The sequence below is a fragment of the Emys orbicularis genome, chromosome 7 (assembly GCF_028017835.1).
Source record: "Emys orbicularis isolate rEmyOrb1 chromosome 7, rEmyOrb1.hap1, whole genome shotgun sequence".
NCBI lineage: Eukaryota > Metazoa > Chordata > Testudines > Emydidae > Emys > Emys orbicularis.
In genome coordinates, this window is record NC_088689.1 from 1711455 (window position 1) to 1729179 (window position 17725).

General features: G+C 67.9%; 1 protein-coding gene across 2 annotated transcripts in view; it reads left to right on the plus strand.

The window, feature by feature from the left end:
- Nucleotides 1-17218, plus strand: part of SLIT1 (slit guidance ligand 1) — a 130089-nt gene extending 112871 nt beyond the window's left edge. For both annotated transcript variants that reach the window (XM_065408481.1, XM_065408482.1), the window contains exons 26-37: nt 1199-1362; nt 6389-6513; nt 6773-6870; nt 9719-9858; nt 10605-10698; nt 12628-12762; nt 13234-13465; nt 13910-14040; nt 14722-14876; nt 15176-15464; nt 16272-16483; nt 16980-17218. In XM_065408481.1, the coding sequence (XP_065264553.1) occupies nt 1199-1362; nt 6389-6513; nt 6773-6870; nt 9719-9858; nt 10605-10698; nt 12628-12762; nt 13234-13465; nt 13910-14040; nt 14722-14876; nt 15176-15464; nt 16272-16483; nt 16980-17218 (2014 nt within the window). The remainder of the gene's footprint in view (nt 1-1198; nt 1363-6388; nt 6514-6772; nt 6871-9718; nt 9859-10604; nt 10699-12627; nt 12763-13233; nt 13466-13909; nt 14041-14721; nt 14877-15175; nt 15465-16271; nt 16484-16979) is intronic.
- The last annotated feature ends 507 nt before the right edge of the window (nt 17219-17725 follow it).

The window sequence follows — 17725 nt, forward strand, 5'->3', positions numbered from 1 at the left end:
AGACGGACCCCAAAGGCAGGAGACAGTCACTGCCGGGGGGCAGGGAGGGGGGTCTTTCCTTCTGGGGTCAGTGGCGTCAGGCCACACCTGGGGCGGGTTCCAGCTTCTCTCTGCAGCCTGGCGGGCGAGACGTGGCCAAGGCCTTGCCCTCACCACCATGTGAGCTGTGCCGCGAGTGCTGCCCCGGCTCTCTGGCCGCGTTACGCGGGGCTCTCAGCACAAGCTGGCTGGGGTGGGAACTCGAGTGCCGCTGACGTGGGACCCAGTAAGTGAAAAGGGGACCCGGCTGCTCCGTGCTGCTGGTGTGCGCCAATTCCCCTGCGCTGCGGGGCCGTGCGGCTGCCCTCACTCCGGGCGACTCAGGACCAGCTCTCTGGCTCCAACAGCGGCTGGGATCCCCCGGCAAACCCCTGGCATCGGGAGCCTCGCTGTGGAATGACGCGGGCCAGTGCCCCGGCCTCTGGGGCCTTTCGAATTCCAGAGCAGGGCTCCCAGCCGGAGGGCGAGAAGTGCTGCCCTGGGAGCAGGGTCTGCGATGCCCCCGAACACCCCTGGCAGCCCCCGCGCAGCTTCCCGCCGGTCCCCAGGGTGGCCGGGCATCCGCACTGGCCCAGGACAGCCAGCCCCTGATCAGGGCACCCGTCAGCTACAGGAGAGACCGCAGCAGGCAGGCAGCCAAGGGCCGAAACCCCCGGAAGTGCCTGGGCCTCACACATCCTGACATGCCCTGGGGCACGGCCTGGCCAGCAGCCTCCGAGAGCGCTAGGAGGGGAGACCCGGGGGGGTGCTCAGGGAATGGCTCCCGGGAGCCGGGACTGTCTCCGTCCCAGGGCACCTTGCAGCAGTCAGGGCCGAGCAGAGACAGGCAGGGACGCCACTCGCCTGGCTCCGGGGAAGGGGGGGCTCCCGCCTGCCCAGCCGGGGTTGGAACTGCTCCCGGCGCTGGAGCTGGATTTGTGGGAGCGGTGTGCCCCCTGGAGGAGGTGTCTTGGCACTGCACCCTTGTCTTCCCCACACCCGCGGGTGGCGGGAGAACCAGCAGCTCCCAGTGAGCGCCAGCCCTGGGCATTGGCCCTGCCAGCTTGGCCTCGCTCAGCCCAGGGGCTGCGAAGGGAGCAGGGCCAGGCGGGCTCGTCCCGCCCCGGGGCCAGGGACCAGGTCTCGCTGACTGGCCTTTGCTCTTGTCTCCCCTGTGCAGCGCCATCGGGGCCAACCCCCTGTACTGCGACTGCCACCTGCGCTGGCTCTCGGGCTGGGTCAAAACAGGCTACAAGGAGCCCGGCATCGCCCGCTGCGCCGGCCCGCCCGACATGGAAGGCAAGCTGCTGCTCACCACCCCGGCCAAGAAGTTTGAGTGCCAAGGTGAGGGGCCCATTCAGCACCTGGTCACTGGGGGCTGCGCCCGGCGCGTGGGCACGGACAGGGTCCCATGGACTCTGACCCCTGCCCTGCCCTGGCTGCCGTCCCTCGCGGGCTAACGCCGGAGCAAATGGGCTGGGTGGGGGTTGCTGCGGGCAGGGGATCGTGTGCCGCAGTGGGTCACATGCAGGGCTGGGACCCAGGGGATCCTGAGCCCTATACCCAGCTCTGAGACCCCTTCTTCATGTGACAAAGCCCCTACCCAACGCTGTGCCTCAGTTTCCCTCTGCTGATCCTGACCAGCCTCCTGGGCTGGGGCGAGAGTCAGAGACGCTAGGGCCAGGAGGGACCCTGCCGAGCAGCCCATCTGACGTCCTGCACAGCACAGGCCGGGCTCAGCTGACTGGGGCTTGCAGCGCTAAGCACGGCTGCAGCCCAGGTTCCGGGACCCTCCCCCCTCAGGGGGTCCCAGAGCCCAGACGTCTCCCCAGCAGTTTTCCAGCCCCGCCGGCGGAGAGCAACTGTCTGGTTGCTGGGTGGACGTACCCCTGGCTGAGCTGAGCCCAGCCCGGTCCCTCGGCGTGCTGCTCTGGCGTTAATTCCCCTTCGTTCTCGTCAGGATGGGTCTGGCTTCAGCTCTGGCTCGGCCCCGCCCTAGCGTGTCAGGGCTCCCTGGCCAATGCGGGGCCGGGCACAGGGGCTGTGCCGGGAAAGGTGCCTGGCTGCAGAAGGGCAGCTCTGCTCCCTGAGCGATGCCAGGGGCTGCCAGAGCCTGGCTCGAACTGTCTGTGACTCGCGACTCCTGGCCCACGCCGGCCAGGGGGTGTGTCTGACGGCTGCAGCCCCCCTTCGGTCCAGCCAGAGCAGACCCTCGGCGGGAAGAGGAGGACACTCCGTGGAGATGGGTAACACCGGGTCAGACCCTAGCAGGGCCCAGGACTGGCTGTAGCTAGTCACGGTCAGTAACCGCCCCCGGCACTGGCCACAGCGCAGTAAAACGCCCGGTGCCTCGCCAGCGCCAGCAAACCCACCCCGAGTGCAGGCCACTCCCCTGGGCTCTGTGGCAACTGAGCTAACCGGGCTTTGCGCCTGCCGGGCTTGGGCTAACCCCAAACGCTGCCTTGTCCTTGTGCCTGTCTGTGACGATGCGGTTCTGGCGGAACCCAACTGAGAGTGCCAACTCAGGACAAATTGCTCAAGTAGGGCAGTTACAGCCCAAGGCTGGGGTTTTTTCCACCTCTAAGGCAAACCAAACCAGCCAGACTAGGAGGACTTCGGTCTCACCCCACTGGCTAACCGCAAGTCTCACAAGCAATCTCCTTAGACACTCCAGTTTCCCAGTATTACCACCAGTGCCACTCGTTATGGGGACAAATGGTTATGAAAACCAAGACCCCAGTAAAAGAAAAAGGTTCTCCTGATCCCAAAGGACCAAGCCCCAGACCCAGGTCAATATACAAATCAGATCTTACCCACAAATCACGCTGTTGCCAATCCTTTAGAATCTAAAATCTAAAGGTTTATTCATAAAAGGAAAAAGACAGAGATGAGAGTTAGAATTGGTTAAATGGAATCAATTACATACAGTGATGGCAAAGTTCTTGGTTCAGGCTTGCAGCAGCGATAGAATAAACTGCAGGTTCCAATCAAGTCTCTGGAATACATCCCCCGCTGGGATGGGTCCTCAGTCCTTTGTTCAGAGCTTCAGCTTGTAGCAAAGTCCCTCCAGAGGCATGAAGCAGGATTGAAGACCTAATGGAGATGAGGCATCAGCCTTATATAGTCTTTTCCAGGTGTAAGAACACCTCTTTGTTCTTACTGTGGAAAATTACAGCAAAATGGAGCCTGGAGTCACATGGGCCAGTCCCTGCATACTTTGCTGAGTCTGAAGGCATATTGGCCTTCTCTCAATGGGTCCATTGTATAGCTGATGGTCCTTAATGGGCCATCAAGCAGGCTAGGCAGAGCTAATCCCAGCTTGTCTGGGATGTCACCCAGAAGCATAGCATAAGTTTGAAATACAGACAGTATAGAGCCAATATTCATAACTTCAACTACAAAACTGATACACCCATATAGACAGCATAATCATAACCAGTAAACCATAACCTTGTCTTAGACACCCCATTTGACCCCCTTTATACAAGATTTGGGTGCCACTACAGGACCTTGGTTGCAACAATGATCTATATGGTCCCAGTTTATGTCAATAACGTCACACTGTCCCTGCTGCCGGGTCAGGGATCCCTGGAGCCCTGACCTGGGGCCAGCCCCCAGCACAGCCCTCCCAGGGCGAAAGGGACGTGGGGGCCTGGGCCGGGCAGGCTGGTCTCACGTTCCCAGGAGGACTTTGACTCCCCGGCCGCAAGAGGCACCAGTTCGGGCCACGCTCTCCAATCAGGAGCAGATATTTATAGGGGCGACAAGAGGGGGCGGAGCCAGAATTCCAGCAGCACGTGAGACCCCAGGCCCCAGGGGCTGAGCCAGATACTGGAGACCAGGACGAGACCTGCGTGGGGGGCAGCTTGTCCCTCAGCGGCTGCACCGGCCCGTCACAGACCAGCCACGGCGGGAGCTGGGCTTGGGGCCGATCTGGCCGTTGCCCCAAGACCACAGAGGGGCCCTTTGGGGTCGGTCAGTAACCGAGTGTCTGAGAAATGAACCCCCCCTCGCCAGGCCAGGAACGCCCCCCTCGCGGCCTGCTGGGGAGACGAGCCCATTTTAACCCTCGGCCCCGGAGCCGGCCCACACTGCACTGACCAAACAGGGCTTGAAGGAAAAGAGCCGGAAGGAAACCCAGCGCGGCGGCTGCTGCTGGGCAGGCCTGGAGCTGAGACAGCCCCCACCAGGCATGGGCCCTGCTTCAGCCCGGCGGGTCAGCGCTGCCCAGGACTGGCAGGGATGGAAACGGAGCCGCTCAGCCTAGCCAGAGCTCCCGTTCGATGGGCTCCAGGCTCGGTGTGGACGTGCTAGTGACTGGGGGCCATTGCAAACGAGAACCCCACAAACCGGCCTGGGCACATGGGGACTGGGGCAGGAGCTGCCTGCTGGTCGGTCCCCAAACGTGACTGACCGGGGGATCGGCATGGGGCGGGCGTCTTGCCAGTGGATGCCCGCGGGGCGGGGTTCTTGGCCCTACACTGTGTAACGTCTGTATCAGTGACCCGCAAACACGGGCACTAGCCCAGGTGTGTGGTGACTTGGCGAGCTGGGGACCCCAGGGGAGCAACACAATGCGCAGAGGGGTTGATACCCTGAGCGCTGAGGAAAGGAAAGGCTAAAAACTGGGCGTGTTCAGGCTGGAGACAAGACTGGGGAGTGGGGGGACCTGACAGCCTACAACCATGCGCAGGGCTGTTCTAAAGGGACGGGGATCAGTTCCCCGTGTCCACTGCAGGCCGGACAAGCAGCAATGCGCTTAGCCTGCAGCCGGGGATTTCGGTTTGGGATTCGGAAAACGAACGCTCAGGGCAGCAACTCTCTGGGCCAGCTCCCAAGGGAGGATGTGGGATCCCCATCGTGGGGGTTTTAAGGCAGGTTAGACACACGCCTGGCAGGGCTGGTCTAGGTGACTTGGCCTCGCTGCCCTCAAGGTCCCGAGAGGTCTGTGATTCTGTGTCTGCGTTTCATACGGCTCTGTAACGCCACAGCCGGGCACAAAGACTCGGCCCTACTCACCCGATGGGGGACTCCGTCCTGGGAAGCAGCGACGCTGAAAAAGACAAGGGTCAGGGTGGACCATCAGCTGAACAGGATCTCCCAGTGTGAGGCCAGAAGGGCCAGTGCGACCCTGGGCTGCATGAACAGGGCCCTCGAGAAGGAGCAGAGAGGTTATTTTCCCTCTGGATTTGGCCCTGGTGCGACCGCTGCTGGGATCCTGTGGCCAGTTCTGGTGCCCACAGTGCAAGAGGGATGTGAGTAAATTGGAGAGGGGTCAGAGAAGAGCCACGGGAATGATTAAAGGATTAGAAAACCTGCCTGATAGTGACAGACTCAAGGAGCTCGATCTCTTCATCTTAACAAGGAGATGGTTAAGGGGTGACCCGATCCCAGTCTGCAGCACCAGCCTGGGGAGCAGGTATTTAACCCCGGGCGCTGCAGTCCAGCCGAGGAAGGTCTCACACGGGCCAGTGGCTGGACGTTGAGGCTAGACGCGCAGACGGGAACCACGGCGTTTCTTTACCAGTGAGGGTAACTAGCCACCAGAACGCGTTACCCAGCTCGGGCGGATTCTCCATCGCTGGCCATGGGCGGTTTCTCTAAACGCTCTGGCCTGGGGCAGAGCGCAATGAATACAGGGCCATCGCGTGGCTCGTGCTGCGCAGAGCGCGGACGAGATGATCACAGGGCTCCTGGCCATGGACTCTCTGAGTCTGGTTCAGGGGCTGGAAACCTGCCACAGGGTGAGAGGCTGCTGGAGCTCCGGCTGCTCAGTGTCTGATGGCTGGGGGGTGGCTTGATCCCGGTCTGTAAGTGTCGCCCTGGGGAGGAGAAGTTTGGCTAGGGACAGCCCTGCCACCGACCACGCTGGAGCCAGACGCCCATTTAACAGGGAGGGTAATTAACCATTGGCCCCTCCCAGGGCCTGGGGCGGGTTCTCCGTCACTGGAGGCTTTTCATCGGACGGCTCTCTCGGAACCAGTTCCAGGAGCTCGGGGCTGGACCAAGGGGCCTTGGGGAGGGGCCCTGGCCTGGGTTGTGCTGGCGGTCAGACTGGCCTTAGGCCCTTGCTCCGGCCCATTGCAGCCGGCGGCTGAGTGCGGGGAGCTGCCCAGCTGTGCTCCAGGGACGGTCATGCTGCGCTCGGCGCCGGCTGCCTGGCCTGGTGGTCGAACACCTCCCTGCCTAGCCCAGCCGTGCTGCACTGGCTGGCTCCTGGCTTAGCCGGCCCTGGGAGCACGGCCCAGGCCCCAAGGCCAAAGCGCCCTGGCTCAAACGCCTGCTGCCAGCACCTGCCCCCCGCACGGTCACACGCTGCCAGTGGGTCCAGGGACCCTCCCTTGTTACTGTCGGGACCTTCCCCTGCCAGGTCCGCCGGCCCTGAGCATCCAGGCCAAGTGTGACCCCTGCCTCTCCAGCCCGTGCCAGAACCAAGGCACCTGCCACAGTGACCCGCTGGCCGCCTACCGCTGCACCTGCCCCAGCGGGTACAAGGTGAGCAGGGGCGGGGTCTCCTGGGCGGGTGCACGGGGCTTTCGTTCGCTGTCACAGCTTCCCGCTGCATAGCACGGGCAGCAAGACGTGAGCAGGAGCCCAGGGCTCTGCCAACAGCCCAAATCGGGGGGGGGGGCACTCGCACCCACTGCCTGCGGGCTCAGCTGCTGCCCCCCGATCCTGGCAGCGTGGGACGGGACAGAGACCTCGTGGCCTGTGCTGTGTGACCAGCTCCTAGCTTTGAGCTCTCCGTCCCCAGGGCAAAGACTGCGAGGAGCCCGTGGACAGCTGCTCCAGTAGCCCCTGTGCCAACGGCGGGACCTGCCAGCCCCCGGAGCGGGAGGGGGCCGGGTTCACGTGAGTGCGAGCGTGGGGGGTTACGGCTGTGGAACCCCTGGAGGTGGGGCACCAGGGGACGGTGCTGGGCGCCCACGCAGGGCCGGGTGGTGCCCAGCCCAGGGTCGTGTGACTCTGCACCGTGGCTCCCAGGGTGGATCTGGGGCCGGCGTGGCTGGGGTTCCCGGCTCCCCTCCCCACGCACACCCCCCGGGCTGGAGCAGACCATCTGGAGACCTGCCGCGGGACGAATCAGTGCAGCGGGGATGGTCTGTGCGGCCGGCTCCCAGGGCGCGTCCCCTAGAGCTGCGATCGGAGTCTCTCCGAGGGGCTGCGAGCACTTGGCCAGCCGCAGGGCCCCGCTGGGAGCGAGGGGGAGACTTTGCATGTAACCACCTGCAGCAGGGCGGGCGCGTGTGCGCATGGGCTGCGCCTGCAGCGTGAGACCTGGGCCCGGCGGCCTTGTCCAAGCTCACAGAACCCATCCGGGGGGCTGGGATCCTGCGGGCTGGCTGGGGGGGCGGGAGCGGGGAGATGCTGAAGAAGGCACAGCGAGGAACTGGGAGGTCATGATGCAGCCCCTGGGGCCATGTGGCAGGGAGACTGGGTGCCCCCCCCCCGTCCCTGCATCTGCTCTGCTCTGTGTCGAGCGGCCCCTCTCCATCCCTCAGACAGGAGCCCCCCATGCTGCTGGGCCCAGCCGCTCGCCCTGTTCCCCCGTCGATGAGAGCGGGGCTTAGGGAGCCGAGTGCCGGGGCAGGTGCCCGGGCGTGATTCCCTTTGAGCTCCTGAGTCCAAGCAGGTCTGTGTGCCAGGCCAGTCCCTGCGGGCGGGGGCCCAGCCGGGGGCAGGAGCCAGCTCTGGGAGCGGAGCTCACGCACTCCCCACGGGAAGCTGGAGGCCGCGTAGTCTCTTCCCGCGCCCCAGAGAAACGTCCCGTCACTCGCTGCGGAGGGAGGGAGCCAATGGGCCCCCGGGAAGCGTGGCACAGCCAGCCCTGCCCCCGCGTGCCCACCCCCCTGGACACCAGCGCCCACGCTGGATGGCCTCAGCCCGTCGCCACGGCAACCCAGCCTCCACGCCAGCCAGCCTGTCCCTTGGGGGTTTGCAGAGCTCACCAAGCAGGCGCTGAGCCGGGGCTGCCGGAGGCTCCGGGCATGGCCAGCCAAGGGGGAGGGGCCCAGGGCCCACACCAAATCCTTTGTGTCAGCCAGCCACCCCTAGCCTCCTTTGCACACACACGTGCAACACGCACATGCATGTTGCACCCATCTACACACGTGCAGTGCGTGCACACACCAGCAACACGCACAGGCATGTGCACGTGCACACGCACTCACGCACACACCGTGCATGTGCACACGCACACACTGTGCACATGCACTCACACGGTGCACATGCACATGCACTCACATGCACACACTGCACATGCACTCACACGGTGCACATGCACTCACATGCCCATGCATGTGCACTCACATGCACACACGGTGCATGTGCACACGCACTTGCATGCACACACGGTGCACACACACACATGGTGCACATACACACACTCACACTCACACGCACATGCATGTGCACTTGCACACTCACTCACATGCACACACTGTGCACTCACACACACACACTGCACATGCACACGCACTCACGCACGTGCCTGTGCACTTGCACACGCACACACTGTGCACTTGCACATGCACTCACACGCACACACTGTGCATGTGCACACGTCCACACTGGCAGTGACGCGAGCTAACGCTGAGCAGAGATTTCGGGCCAGGCAGGTTCTTGGAACTGCTCGTTTTGGTGCTTCCCAGTAATTCATTCCCTAACGGCTTCCTCTCTCCTGGGGCGCTGAACACGGGCCCAGCTCATGCCGGGGTGTCCTGTGAAACCATCCCCTGCTCCCGCCCCTTTACAACCACGGGCCTCCCAGCTGGCCCTGAGCCTGGCCCGGGATTGGGTGCATCCCGGACTGGGCCCCGTGCAGAGCCCGTCCTGGGTGCCCGCTGATCGGCGCGGTGCCGCAGCAAAGGGCACCAGGCCTCAGGGAGCTTCCTGCAGCAGGCGAAGCCCAGCCCATTCCTGGAGCCTTTCCTGGCCCGATCCCCTTTGCAGCTCTGCGCCAGTACAGAGCTAGCGGGTGTTGGGCACAGCGTTTACTCACCAGCATTGCCACAGCCATGCCATGGGCCTGGCAGGGGCTCCTGGCTGCAGCCGGGAGCTGGAAGGCAGGACTCCTGGGGTCTGCCCATGCCTGGCTCTGGTCGGGAGGGGGCTAGAGCACAAGACTCCTGGGGTCTGCCCATGCCTGGCTCTGGTCGGGAGGGGGCTAGAGCACAGGACTCCTGGGGGTCTGCCCATGCCTGGCTCTGGTCGGGAGGGGGCTAGAGCACAGGACTCCTGGGGGTCTGCCCATGCCTGGCTCTGGTCGGGAGGGGGCTAGAGCACAGGACTCCTGGGTCCCGCCCCGAGGGATTGCGCGCCGGGGGCTAGACCAGGGAGCTGGCGGGTGCGGCTGGTTCTAGCCCCAGCTCTTTCGCTGCCTTGGGGTGTTTCCTGGGGCACATCTCCTCGCCACTCTGGGCGTCGGTTCCCCCGGGGATGGGGGGTCCCCCTCTCACAGAGCGGTGCGGGGTCAAAGGCAGCCGTGTCTGCAAAGGGTGCAGGCTCCCTTGGACAGGAGGTGCTGCCCCGGCCCCCTGGGCTTTGCTCGCTCCATTGACACGTGTGTGTGTGTGTGTGTGTGCGCGCGCGTGTGTGTGTGTGTGTGCGCGCGCTGTTCCGTGCCAGCCGAGCCGTGGGGCTAGCCGGGTGGCTGGGACTGTGGTGTTACCTGTGGGTTGTTTTCCTCCCCGCCTGCCAGGTGCCTTTGTGCAGCAGGATTCGAGGGGCCGACCTGCAGCGCCATCACCGACGCCTGTCAGGACCAGGCCTGTGCCAACGGGGGCACCTGCGTGCCTGGGCTCGGAAACGGCACCTGTCTGTGCCAGCCCCACTACACAGGTAAGGGGCCGGGCAGCCTCCGGGCCACCAGGGGACAGCCCACCTGGGAATCGGCCTCCGAGGTCCCCAGCCGGGCACTGTCTGTGTGGAAGGGCCCGGAGCCCCTCCCCCAGGAGGAGATCGCTCTCCCTGGCTCCGTACACATCTGTCTGTCTGCCTGCCCCCCACAGCCAGCCGTGCCGCTCCCGCCCGCTCACCTGAGCTAGGCTGAGCACCCAGCCGCTGGAGCCGACAGGCAGCCGCTGGCCCTGCTGCTGGTCAGTTGCTGACGTCCGGTGTCCCAGCCCATGCCTGTGGGAGCCGGGCGCAGGCCCCGGGCTGGGTCCCGCTGCTTGTGCCAGAGACGCTCCGGCTAGCACAGGCCAGGCCTCCGTGCAGCACCATGAGCCCTGGCAACATCTCCCTGCCCTGGAGATGGTGGGGCGCAAGGTGGGGCGGGGAGGCTTGGCTGGGCACCAGAGGGAACTGCCTGGAGAGCACGTGGCCTGGGGACCGTCTCTGCCAGGCTGCGGTGCCCTGTGCCCGTCGCCCGCACAGACCCACCCGCATGCGCCCCGTGGCCGTGGGGACAGCGCCCAGGCCCCAGCGGTGACGCAGGGGCCCTGGCTGCACCTTCCTTCCGTCTCGCTGAGCCGGGGCCCCGGGGGAGCAGGAAGGGGCCATGCTGGCACTGCCCACCCCAGCAGCGCTGGGAGCAGAGGGCTGCTGCTGCCCGCTGAGCCTGGCCTCTCCCCTCCCTTGTCCAGGACGGGCCTGCGAGGAGCTGCTGGATCTCTGCTCCGTGGAGCTCAGCCCCTGCCCGCACGGTGCCCAGTGCGTCGTCACCGCCGAGGGGCCCCGGTGAGTACCCGCCCACGAAGGGTTAAACCCCCCTGTTCCCAGCCCGTGTGGCTGGGCCCAGGGCACCCGGGGCTGCCCCAGACATGTCACGGTCGTGGGCACGAGCCCAGAGACCCCCAGGCATGGGGGAGGGGCAGTGTCTGAATTGGGACCCCGCTCGCCGTTGTGCTGGGGCTGCCTGCCAGGCCGCAGAGGGCAGCCCTGGGGCTGGGGCACCGGCTGCTCAGAGGGGCAGAGCCATGAGCCATGGACCCGCAGCCGGGGGACACCTGGGTGCCGAGCGCCTTTGGCCTGGCCCCCATCTGGACGTCCCTGTGGGGCGGTTTGCCCTGGTGCCGGAGGGCCCGGGCACAGACCCCCTTGTGCTGGGAGCAGGGACGTCCCAACAGACACTGCCCGACCTGCTGCCCTGTGCGCCCTGGCGTCTGGCCTGCGTTCCGGGGCTGGGCCTCACGCTGCTCTGGGGCCGGCCAGCGCCGACCGCTCCGGGGCCCTGGGGCACGCCAGCCGCTGAGAGCCAAAGGATCTCCCGGCGCGGAGTGTGGAGCCCGGCAGAGCCTGAGGGGCAGCGTCAGCTCCGCCATGTCCCCATGGGCGGGAGGGGGAGCTGTGCTGGCACGGGGCGGGGTCTAGGCAGTGCCCAAGCACAGGGACAGTGGGGCCTACCCCTGCCCTGCCCGGAGCTGGGCTGTGGGATCTCTGGGCTCTGCCTGGAGCTGGGCTGCGGGGGCTGGTGGATCTCTGGGTCCTGCCCGGAGCTGGGCTGTGGGATCTCTGGGCCCTGCCCGGAGCTGGGCTGTGGGGGCCGGTGGATCTCTGGGTCCTGCCCGGAGCTGGGCTGTGGGATCTCTGGGCCCTGCCCGGAGCTGGGCTGCGGGGGCCGGTGGATCTCTGGGCCCTGCCTGGAGCTGGGCTGCGGGATCTCTGGGCCCTGCCCGGAGCTGGGCTGCGGGGGCCGGTGGATCTCTGGGCCCTGCCCGGAGCTGGGCCGGTGGATCTCTGGGCCCTGCCCGGAGCTGGGCTGCGGGGGCCGGTGGATCTCTGGGCCCTGCCCGGAGCTGGGCTGTGGGATCTCTGGGTCCTGCCCGGAGCTGGGCTGTGGGGGCCGGTGGATCTCTGGGCCCTGCCCGGAGCTGGGCTGTGGGATCTCTGGGCCCTGCCCGGAGCTGGGCTGTGGGGGCCGGTGGATCTCTGGGTCCTGCCAGGAGCTGGGCTGTGGGGGCCGGTGGATCTCTGGGTCCTGCCCGGAGCTGGGCTGTGGGGGCCGGTGGATCTCTGGGTCCTGCCCGGAGCTGGGCTGTGGGATCTCTGGGTCCTGCCCGGAGCTGGGCTGTGGGGGCCGGTGGATCTCTGGGTCCTGCCCGGAGCTGGGCTGTGGGATCTCTGGGCCCTGCCCGGAGCTGGGCTGTGGGATCTCTGGGCCCTGCCCGGAGCTGGGCTGCGGGGGCCGGTGGATCTCTGGGCCCTGCCCGGAGCTGGGCTGTGGGATCTCTGGGCCCTGCCCGGAGCTGGGCTGTGGGGGCCGGTGGATCTCTGGGCCCTGCCCGGAGCTGGGCTGTGGGATCTCTGGGTCCTGCCCGGAGCTGGGCTGTGGGGGCCGGTGGATCTCTGGGCCCTGCCCGGAGCTGGGCTGCGGGGGCCGGTGGATCTCTGGGCCCTGCCCGGAGCTGGGCTGTGGGATCTCTGGGCCCTGCCCGGAGCTGGGCTGTGGGGGCCGGTGGATCTCTGGGCCCTGCCCGGAGCTGGGCTGTGGGATCTCTGGGCCCTGCCCGGAGCTGGGCTGCGGGGGCCGGTGGATCTCTGGGCTCGTCGGAGCCACACGAGGCACCTTCCCTCAGGCTCAGTTCCGGGGGAGCAGCCTCCCCCTTGCCGTGTCGGGACGTGGCCCTGTGGCCATGGCGGCTCTGAGCAAGGTGCCCCTCCCCCCAGGTGTGAGTGTGCCCCCGGCTACGGGGGGGACAACTGCAGCCTGGACGCCGGTTGCCGGGACCACCGCTGCCAGCACGGCGCCCAGTGCCAGGCCGAAGGGAGCGGCTACTCCTGCCTCTGCACACAGGGCTACAGGTGAGGCCGGCAGAGGCGCGTGGCACCTGGGGAGAGGGGGCTGCCCACCCTGCGCGTGGGGCGTGGGATGCACAGCGCCGCTAGGCGGGTACCCAGTGGTCTCCCCCAGCACACGGCCGGGCGGGGCCCAGCATGGGCCGTGCAGCTGGAGGTGAGGGGCGTCGGGGGGCTGCGAGCGGGCGCCGGGCTCCTCCTCAGGCACCAGAGGCAGACGGAGGCGCCTCGTGGTCCGGGGAGTCTGGTCCTGCGGCCGAGGGGGGCCCAGAGCCTGGCCTAGCCTTGCTCTTTGGGGTTTGCTGCGGGGGGCCGTCGCCCTCAGCACCCAGAGTCCCCTGGACCTGCTGTGTGGCGGCCGAGCCGGGCCCGGCCTGGTGCTCCAGCCCCTGCTCCGGGAGCGGACCGGCTGCCCTGGCCCCAGCCCGGGGCGTACGGGCTCCTCTCACCACGGTGCCGGCTGGTCCCTCTCCCCAGCGGGCAGCTGTGTGAGATGCCACCTCGCGCCCAGCCCAGTCTCTGCGCGCGGGCCGAGTGCCAGAACGGGGCCGACTGCGTGGAGCTGGGCACCCGGGCCGTGTGCCGCTGCCCCCCTGGCTTCGGGGGCCCCAAGTGCGAGAAGCTGCTGAGCGTCAACTTTGTGGACCGGGACACGTACCTGCAATTCACCGACCTACACAACTGGCCGCGGGCCAACATCACGCTGCAGGTACAGGCCCTGTGCCGGCCCTGCCACACCCTGCCCGGGCTGCCCCTGGGGCTGCGGCAGGGCTGGCACGTGGGGTGAGCAGGGGCAGCGTGTCTCCAGGCCCTGCCAGGAGGGGAGGCTGAGGGCTGGAGGGAGGTGGGGGGCTGGGAGGCGGGGCTGGGTGCCAGGTGAGGTGCAGGGAGACGGGACTAGATGCTAGGGGGCGGAGCTGGGTGCAGGGGCAGTGCTGGGTGCCAGGTGGGGTGCCAGGAGGCGGGGCTGGGTGCTGGGGGAGGCGGTGAGGCGGGGCTGGGTGCAGGTGGGGTGCAGGGAGGCGGGGCTGGGGGCGGGGCTGGGTGCAGGTGGGGTGCAGGGAGGCGGGTGCCGTGCGGGGATGCCGGGAATCTACCCAGGCCGGCTGCTGGGCCCTGGCACCTGGTCTAACCCCCCCCACTCCCCCGCCAGGTCTCCACGGCCGAGGACAACGGGATCCTGCTGTACAACGGGGATCGGGACCACATGGCCGTGGAGCTGTACCAGGGCCACGTGCGGGTCAGCTACGACCCCGGCAGCTACCCCAGCTCGGCCATCTACAGGTACTGCCCCCTCCCCGCCAGCCGCGGTGCTGGGGGGGCAGCCCCATGGGGGGGCAGTCTGAGGGGCCAGATCCTCTCAGTGCATCTAAGAGCCCCCCGCCCCTCCTGTCCCCACCCCTGCCAGAGCCGTACCCGTGATGCAGGGCCTGGGGCAGAGCCTGGTGTAACCTGGTGCACACCGCACCCCTCTCCCTGCCCAGCCGCGGGCACGCACGGCCCGGCACAGCCCCCTGCGCCAGGCCCCCAGCTGTGTCCCACGGGCTGGCCGGAGAGCCTGGCCCGTCCCCGGAGGGATCGGCCAGGCGTGGCACTGTCCTGCCTGCCCACAGCGCGGCTGGCTGGAGTGGCACTGACGGGGCGCAGCCTGGCATCGGGGCCCCAGTGTAGACAAGGTCAGTGCCCCCCCGCTCAGTGCAACCACGCCCCTGACGGCGGTGCCAGCCCTGAGCCCTGTGGGGGGAGGAGCCGCTCCCTGAACCCCAGTCTGTGCACTGGGATAGCACGCCCCCCCCTCCCCCGGGCCTGGGCGCAGCCCCCCCATGACAGACACTGAATGCAGCGAGTGTGGGCGGCTGGGGGGGTTGGAGGGGGGGGGCTGGGCTGGGCAGCCGGGGGGGGGGGGGCACAGGGACCAGGCGCTGGGCTCAGTCACTAACCCCGGGGCCTGGGCCCTGCCCCCAGCGCCGAGACCATCAACGATGGGCAGTTCCACACGGTGGAGCTGGTGACCTTCGAGCAGATGGTGAATCTCTCCATCGACGGCGGCAGCCCCATGACCATGGACAGCTTCGGCAAGCCCCACACGCTGACCAGCGAGGCGCCGCTCTACGTGGGAGGTGGGTCCCGGAGCTTGGGGGAGGGTTCCCGGGGCTGCCCGGGGGGCTAGGAGCCGTTGGGGAGGCTGGCACAAGGGGCTTGGCAGGGGGCAGGCACAGGCTCGCGGTCAGCCGGGGCGGGGGGAGGCGTTGCTGGGCCCAGGAGGGAGGGGATGCCGGCGCTCGGATCTCTGTACGCTGTGGGGCGTCCGCACCGGGGAGCAGGGTGCGTGTCCCTGGCTGCCTGTGGGGCGACGGGGTGGGGGCTGGGTGCCCCGTGCGCCCGCCTCACGCCCGCCCCTCCCCCCACTCTCTGCCAGGCATGCCGGTGGACGTGAACTCGGCCGCCTTCCGCCTCTGGCAGATCCTCAACGGCACCAGCTTCCACGGCTGCATCCGCAACCTCTACATCAACCACGAGCTGCAGGACTTCACCAAGACCCAGATGAAGCCGGGGGTGGTGCCCGGCTGCGAACCCTGCCGCAAACTGTACTGCCTGCATGGCCTGTGCCAGCCCGACGCCGCCCACGGCCCCATCTGCCACTGCGAGCCGGGCTGGGCAGGGCCGCACTGCGACCAGCAGGGCCACAGCCCCTGCCAGGGCCACAAGTGAGTGTGGGGGCCAGCCCCGTCCCCTCGTGGCCTCAGCCCCACGTCAGGGTCAGCAGCAAATCAGTTCGGTCCTGTCTGCATCTCAAACCACCATGGAGAGGGGCACAGGGCGGCCACAGACTGCAATAGCCAGGGAGAGGGTTATGGGGCACCGGCAGAGCTGGGGGAGACCAGGGCTGGGCTGGCAGGGGCTGCGGGTCGGGAGTGAAGGGCACCGGCAGTGCTGGGGGGGGCCCTTGGGCTGGACTAGCAGGGGCTGCGGGTCGGGAGTGAGGGGCACCGGCAGTGCTGGGGGCGGGAGGGCTGGGCTAGCAGGGGCTGCGGGTCGGGAGTGAGGGGCACCGGCAGAGCTGGGGGGGGGAGGAATGAGCAGCGTACGGGGCAGCGGGCGCATGCTGCGTATGTGCCGCGCTCCCGCTGGTGCTCCCTTGCATGGGCCCCGAGGCCACGTGCAGCCAATGACAGGCCTGGCCGAGGCTGGGCAGCGCGGCCCCGGGGGGCTGAGTCCGAGCTGGGCCCGGCAGGACCGTTGCCGGGGAAGGAACAGGCTGGGAGTAGCCGGCGTAGCCAGCTCGGATGTGCTGAGTCGCTGGGGGTGACGCGCCAGCGTTGGTACCGAGGTGGGGGTTTGGCCTCACGCCCGCTGCTGCTAGGGGCTGCTCCGCGGGCGCTGTCCCGGCGGGTCGCTGAGGCTGTGATGGGCTGCCTGCGTCATGGCTAAACCCCTGGGACAAGGCCCCTGGCAGACAGTAGCGCCCCCGGCACCCCACGGCCCTGCCCAGGTTCGTGTCTCTGCTCCCACAGGTGTGTCCATGGGGACTGCGTGCCCCTCGATGCGCTCTCCTACAGCTGCCAGTGCCGCGACGGGTACCGCGGTGCCCTGTGCAGCCAGCCCGGGGAGCGCGACAACTCCTGCAAGAGCCTGCCCTGCGTGCACGGGCACTGCCAGATCTCGGCCCGGGGGGAGGCGTCCTGCGAGTGCCAGAGCGGCTACGCCGGCCAGCTGTGCGACCAAGGTCAGAGCCCCGCCCGCCCTGGGCCCCCAGTGCCCCCGCCCCGACATGGCCAGGGCTGGGCCCTGCTGCCCGGGCAGCTCCGGAGAGCCCCGGGTGTGGCTGGGATAGCAGAGCCCCACAGACAAGCCGTTCCGACGGGCCTGCCCCGCCCGCTGAGAGGTGCCCAGGGCCACAATGGAGCCAGTGGCCCCCTGGCGTAGCACTGCTGCCCGCGGTGAGTCTGGCCCCACGTCCCTGGAGCAGGGCTCCCGGTGGCGTTTGCTGCTGGCAGTTTGGTGCTAGCTACCGCCTCGTAGTCTCCTCCCCAGGAAGCGCTAGGCCCCCTGCCCCCAGGCTGGGCCTAGGCAAAGAGTCTCACAGCCAGGGCTGGCCCCAGTGTGTCCGGACGCCAGCGCGCCCAGGGCCGGGGCCTCGCCCGTGTGCAGGCTCCTCGGCGAGCGCTCAGCCCGTGCCGTGCGCCCGGCAGCTGACTGCCTCTCTCCTTCTGGCCCTGCAGAGTCGGAGTGCCGGGGCGAGCCGGTGCGGGAGCACCCCCAGGTGCAGCGGGGCTATGCCATCTGCCAGACCACGCGCCCCATCTCCTGGGTGGAGTGCCGGGGCTCCTGCCAGGGCCAGGGCTGCTGCACGGGGCTGCGCCTCAAGCGGAGGAAGTTCACCTTCGAGTGCAGCGACGGCTCCTCCTTCGTGGAGGAGGTGGAGAAGGCCAGCAAGTGCGGCTGCGCCCGGTGCATGTAGCAGCCGGCGGCGGGAGGCGGCAGAGCCGGGGCCCGCCGAGGAGAACGCCGCTAGAGACGGAGGGGCGGAGCCGCTGGAGGCACCGCCCATGAGCCGGGACTCCCAAAGCCCGCGTCGCTGTCCGAGCAGGCCCCGCCCGGCCGCCCTGGAGCAGGGGCTGCCGCGTGCCGTGAGCCACCACAGGACACCCGTGTAGAGAGGGAGGGTTTTTTAAAACTGCAGCTCCCCAAATGTATTTATAGTGGGTGGGGACACGGGGAGCAGGCCCAGCCCCCGCCCTGTGTTTGCTTTCTCCGCTTTGTACAGCCCCAGACCCGCGCTGCCCCGCGCCCGCTCCCAGCCTGCGTAAATTCCCGTGGGACAGGGGCTGCCAGGTCGGCCGAGGGACCGGGGGCCTGGCCGCGTGGGGGCTCTGAGCCTGCTGCCTTTGCCCAGGGGTGGCTGGACGCGCCTGGCTCAGCGGCCAGGCCAGTCCCGGCGGTGTGACGTTGGCTATAACGGCAGCAG